Raw genomic sequence first — 6,046 nt, 5'->3', positions numbered from 1 at the left:
GAGTGGGGAGAAGAAGGCATGGGCCTCAGCCAGCAGACTGTCCCGTCATCCACCAGAGAGTGTGCACAACTACGTATGAGGCCCTGGAGCACCCACAGATTTTTGGCATCCATGGGGGTCCTGGAACCAGCACCCCATGAACACCGAGGGGCTGCTACGCTGTTATGTGCCGGTGCAGTCCCTCCCATCCCGCTGCTGGCTTCTGGTCCTCTTCACTCCTTTGACTGGTGGCCGGGGGTTTGGGGACTGGCTGACCTGACTAGTTGATTTGGAAGAACTGGTCTCAGGGTGCCCAGCGCCAGCCTCTTCCTCTTGGGAACCAGCTGACTGCAGAAAGGGAGAGGTTTCCTGGGCCCCTGAACCTCCAGGTGCTTTGGTTCAGGTCATACACAGCCCAAGGGCACCTGGGAGACTCAAATAGGGGAGGAATCCAGCTGCCTGGAGGGACCTCTCCTAATCCTCAAAGAGGGGCCAGGGGGCCGGCAGCACCCGTGCTCTGTCCCCCACCCATTCTGCTCCTTGAGCAAGGCCATGTGGGGTGGCGTCTGGTTGGGAGCCCCAATTGGCTCTGTTCCCTTTTATCTGGCCTATGATCGTAATAAGGTGACAAGATGACTCTGGGCTTCAGTTTTCCAGTTTGTTCAGATGCCCAGGGGTGGAGGCCTCAAGGTATCAGCTCCTGCCGTCTCTGCATCCTTATCATGGGCACTTGGGACTTGCCGTCAGGTTTGATCTCCTAAGACAGTTTCCATCGGGGAAGTAAAGGGAGTGGACGGCGTTTTGACCCCTGGGTGGTTAGGGCACCACAGTGAGGGTTTCCAGAGAGTGCCCGAGCTCAGAGCGGCTTCTTGACCTCACAAGACTTCTTCTTGAAACCTTTGAGGGCTCCCGGACTGAGCCTGAAATCTGCAGTCCTTGCATGTACACTGATGCCAGCTGCCAAGGAGCCACCACCAGCATGGGGACCCCTCCTGTCCCCCAGCCTCCATCTTCTGCCTTGCAGCTAGTCTGCAATCCGGGTGGAAAAACCAGCAGTGAAAACGCTGCACTCCATTTTCAAAGACAGAAACGCATTGTGTGTGTGTGTGTGTGGGTGTGTGTGTGGTTTTTTGTTTTGTTTTAAGAAAGAAAAGAAAACCAAAAAGCAGAGAATAACGCTCATCTCTTTTAATTTTAGGCCGATTTTAAGTACTGAAGTCAGAGTGGTCGAGTCTGCGGGGAGGCAGGCGGAGGGGCCACCAGGTGCAGCGCAGTGGGGCAAGCTGGGCGGTCGACAGGAAGAGCGTCTAGAAGAAATACTCGTCTGCTGTCGGGTGGGAGAGGCATTAGTGAGAACAAGTATTCTCTTTCACTTCAAACAACTGCAGAGTTTTTCCTTAGAATATCAACAGGAAAATTCTTTAGAGAGCATGACTGCCTTCCTATTTCCATGGTCGTTCCCGCCACCTCCACCCAAGTGAGCAAAACATGTTACGTGGATTGAATCTTCCCCGGGTTTGGTTTGAGAGGTGACGAAGGTCCCGGTAAGGACAGCCTTTCAGCCTGACTCTCCGTGCTGGACTTGAGTCCAGCCTTTGCAGGCAGAGCCAGCTCCCCCCATCCCAGGGTCCCAGCTAGGCAGAGCACGGCCCTCGATGCTGGGAAGTCCCCGGGGGCCCACGGGGTTGTTCTCACTACTCTGAACTCTCCACCTCAGACCTGATGGAGTACCTTCTGTATCGTTCCCACTTCCTGTCTTGTTGGCGGACCGAGGGTGGAAGCACCAGGGGTACCCCAGAGGGCTGTCTGCAAAGCAGCAGTCTCTTTTCTTACAGTCATCGGCCGTGACCCCAGGGAAGCCACAATTCATCCTTTAGTAAACTTCCATCTCACACTTCTTCCCTACAAGTGCAGGAAGGGCAAGAAGCAGCCGTAAGTCGTGAGCCAGTCCCCCCTACTATCATACACACACACACACACACACACACACACCCTGGCCTCCTTCTCCAAGGAAGGAAGCATCTGGTGAGGCTGATGCTGAGCCCGCTTCTGGGTCTGAAAGGGAGGTGGGGTCTGTTTTCCTGGTGGGAAAACACGGGGTGGGGGGGCGCACAGAGAAAGCCGTGGACCCCGCCTGCCAACACCGCACCTGCCTGGTGACTTAACCACTCGCTCCTTAATCCCAACAAAGGATTGTTGAGCCTCACTCCCCTGATAAATAAGCATTTACTGAGCACCGTTCATGTGTGCGAGAAACACACCAGGCCAGGTGATGGGATCCAGAACTGTAACTAGAGCTGCTGTTCGGAGCCTGACGGAGGAGTCCATGGAGATGGATGACAACACAGAGCCACCACCACTGTGCTCAGGGGAGCGTGGGGACAGTGGGGCTGGCCAGGAAGGCCCATGGCAGGCAGGTTGAACAAAACAGGAAGAGCTTCCTAACGGAGGAGGCTGAGCAGATGTGGAGCAGCCTGGAGCCGAGGAGCTGCCGGTCCAGGGGCAGGTGAGGTGGAGGGGGGGGAGCTGGGAGGAGCTGGACGAGGGCTGGGTGACAGATCCCGGGGACAGCTTGAAACAGGGCCGTGGTGAAAGTGCTCCAGAGGGAGGCTCATGGGGGAGGCTTGTGGGGGAGGTTGGGGAGGCTCCTGGGGGCAGCTAAGAGCTGCCAGATGGCCTGGGTGTGAGGCCAGCCAGGCCTGAGCCAGACCATGGTCTGGGTGTGTAAGGGATCTGGTGGCCGTCAGACTGCAGCAGGCGGTGGAAGAGGGATTGGAGCCGTGTGTCTCTGTGTTGGGGCTCAGGTAGAGCAGGCGCTCACCAGTGCTGTGGGGTGTCTGGGGTTCTGTAGGGGCTGCCCTCCTGATCTGTTTCCACGTGTGGAGGTGTCACCAGCTTTCTTAAAGAGGGCTCCTGGCTTTGCAGCAAAGACATCAGCCTTCCCAGGTGTGACTCCCATCATGAATCTAAGGTGACCATTGTCCACTCCACAGGGCAGCCGGAGGTCTAGAGGAAGCCCACAGCAAGGGAGGATCAACAGCCCCAGGGCAAGAGGGCCACCTGGCCAGGTAACCTGCTGCCTCCAGCTGGGTCCCCAAACAGAAGTTTAAGGTCTCTCAACCGGGCCCCTGCGCTCTACAGGCCTGTCCTGCCCAGCAGAGTGTGGTCACACGAGGGAACTAAAGGCAGTGCTCCCTGTTGAGGGCCAGATGTGCCATTACGGCCTTCTAGATTTGTGCTACCACAGGACTGTGGACCCCAGAATTCAAGATGAGCCCTGAGCCCCAAGACAGGGGGCAAGGGTGGGGGCTGCCAGACCACGTAGCAGGCTGAGCTGGGGACTGGGAGGGGAAGAGCCAAGCAGCCTGGGACCCTCCCCCGCCATTTCCTCCCTCAGGTTTAGAAGCCGACCCGCTCCCTGCCATGACTTTGGGGGCCCCAAACCATACCCTTCCTCTTTCCTGCTGCCCTACACTACCCCTTCCACCCGGCCCCAGCCCACAGGCATCAAGAGGGACCTGGAAGGGGCCCAGAGGGGAGCAGAGCCTCCCTAGCTCCTCTGTAATCTCTGTGGAGGTCCTTGACTTAGAAATTTTGAAAATACTTTCTGCTATGGATCTGACCACGGTCAGTGGCCTTCTGCAGCTCCTCCTAGCTGAGGACGCACGTCCACCAGACTGCCACAGGCAGAGCACTATTTCCAGCGGGCTCCCTGTGTGTCTACCACGCCTTCCTGATGTACATGTCAGTGTCCAAATTTGGAGACCAACGAGGCCTTGGGACGTGGTAGACCCCTTCCCCCTGCACTCTCAAGGAGAGCTTGGGCCCACTGAGCAGAGCGGACAGCACAGGGGAGCAGGGGTGCGCACCCCTAGGAAAGGGGCTCTTCTCCCCCAGCCTGCAGCCATCAAGCCCAGGGACCTGGGGGTCGATTCTGAAAGACTGATGGCCAGGGAGCTCCTTCCCATGGCCCTCCTCGCGGGCCTCGGGAGCCTGCCTCCACAGCTGGTCCCCATCTGCCTCTGCCCATCCTGCTACGGGCTGTACTTGCAGGGGCTGGACCAGTGGCTGGCACAGGCGGGGAACGAAGCAGAGTGTAACTGTGGCTCCCGCAGGTTCTCATGCCCACCAGGAAGCAGGAGGGCTTACCTCCAGGGTTCTCTGTCAGGGTGCTGAGGGCCAGCATGAGAACCATGAGCAGGATGCAGGTCACCTTGTGCCCCATGGCCACTTTGCCTCCTCTCGGCCCAGAGCAGACCACGAGTCAGGGACAGAAACCTGTCCGAGTTCTCACCTTTATACCGCAGGCCTATTTGCTTAGAGTGTGAGATAGCGTTTGCCTAATGAGGGTCCCCAGCCCTCCATGCCAACAATCTCCACCAATCACAAGCTGTTCCTGAGACGCGCTGAAGCCGGTCAGCGGGTGTGCTGTTATGGAGAACACTGTGCGGACGGTCATCTAGGGGCAGGGATTCAAGATTCAGAAAGTCCCTCTCTTTTTTACCCCCCCCCCCTCTATTTTTTTTAACTTGTTCTAACTAGTTATACAGGACAGTAGAATGCATTTTGACACACTGTACACAAAGGAGCACATCTTCTCCGTCCTCTGGCTGTGCGTGGTCAGAGTCACTCCAGTAGTGACACAGGTACGTAGGGTAACAATGTCTGCCTCATTCTACGGTCCTTCCCATCCCCACTGCCACCCCTCCCCTCCCTCGCCTCTGCACAAGCCAAAGTTCCTTCACTCTTCCCTACCCTCTCCCCCTGCCCCACTATGGATCAGCATCTGCTTATCAGAGAAAACATTCGGCCTTTGGCTTTTTGGGATTGGGTTAGGTCACTTAGCATGATGTTCTCTACTGGGGACTGGGACCATCCACTTACCTGCAAATGCCATAATCTCATTCTTCTCTAAGGCTGAGTAATTCTCCATTGTGTGTATACACCACATTTTCTTTACCCATTCATCTGTTGTAGGTCACCTAGGATGGTTCCACAGTTTAGCTATTGTGAACTGAGCTGCTATAAACACTGATGTGGCTGCATCACTGTGTTATGCTGATTTTAAGTCCTTTGGGTATAAACCGAGGAGGGGGACAGCTGGGTCAAATGGTGGTTCCATTCCAGGTTTCCTGAGGAATTTTCATTCTGCAGGAAAGTCCCTGTCTTATCCCACGAGTCTCCTCCAACAAGACCTTGATCCGGGTCCCTCCCACACCTTGCTCTCACTGAGCTGGTTCATAGGGACACATGGCCAAAGAGGGCCCAGTGGCATCAAGCCCCACTCCAGGATGCCTTGGGAGGAAGAGCCCCATCCAGCTGACCTAGTCCTTTCAGGATGGACAAAGGAGTGATTCTTGGACATGTGGAGAGTCCAGGTCTGAGGGAGGGTCACTGAGGCTGGATGAGATGCTAAGGGGAAGAACAAGCCTGTTCCACCCTCTGCTCAGCCCAGGGCTTTGGACCTTCACCTGCACCTTCTGTCCACTTGCTTTGTCCTGCTGGACATCTCCATGGCAAATGTGTATGTGAGCGAGGCACCCAAGGCCCTTCACCGAGGGAGCCTGGCCCAGCCCAGGGGCTCCCATTCAAGCAGCCTTCACCTTGGACACACAGGGTTACTGGAACTGTAGGTGGAGGGGTGTCTCCTAGGTCTGCAGGCTGACCACTGTGCACCACCCCCAGTTCCTTACCCCAAGGGAAACTTGGAGGCATTGGGTGGGGTATATAGACAGAAATATCACCCTGAAATGTTGAACAATGGAATCTTCTCCAGCCCTGCATGAGGTGAACTCCCCCCCGCCCACATTCCCCTGCCTAAGCCTTCAGTCAGGCAGGCCGTGGGATACAGGGCAGAGGCTGCAGGGAGTGGGGCCCATGGAGGGATGAGTGGACACGGCACACGCAGTACCTACTGTTGAGCCCTAAACCAGAAGGACATCCTATTATTTGTGACCACACAGACAGAGCGGGAATACATTATGTTGAGTGAGTTGAGTTGAACACAGAAAGACAAATCCTGCTTGTCTTAGATATGGATTCCTGGAAGCAGCCGGTGGGGTGGTGT

At 56.3% G+C, this 6,046-nt stretch overlaps 1 protein-coding gene across 1 annotated transcript; it reads right to left on the bottom strand.

Annotated features, from left to right (window-relative positions):
* Positions 1–1,537: 1,537 nt before the first annotated feature.
* Positions 1,538–4,384, bottom strand: LOC114087634 (trefoil factor 1). The gene is given in 2 exon segments (XM_027929159.3): positions 1,538–1,860; positions 4,105–4,384. Coding segments are annotated over 2 exon segments (423 nt in total). The 5' UTR covers positions 4,205–4,384.
* Between the last annotated feature and the right edge of the window lie 1,662 nt (positions 4,385–6,046).

Source organism: Marmota flaviventris, chromosome 8 (assembly GCF_047511675.1).
Source record: "Marmota flaviventris isolate mMarFla1 chromosome 8, mMarFla1.hap1, whole genome shotgun sequence".
NCBI lineage: Eukaryota > Metazoa > Chordata > Mammalia > Rodentia > Sciuridae > Marmota > Marmota flaviventris.
Note: the sequence above shows the minus strand (reverse complement) of the source record. Positions and strands in the feature narration are given on the sequence as shown.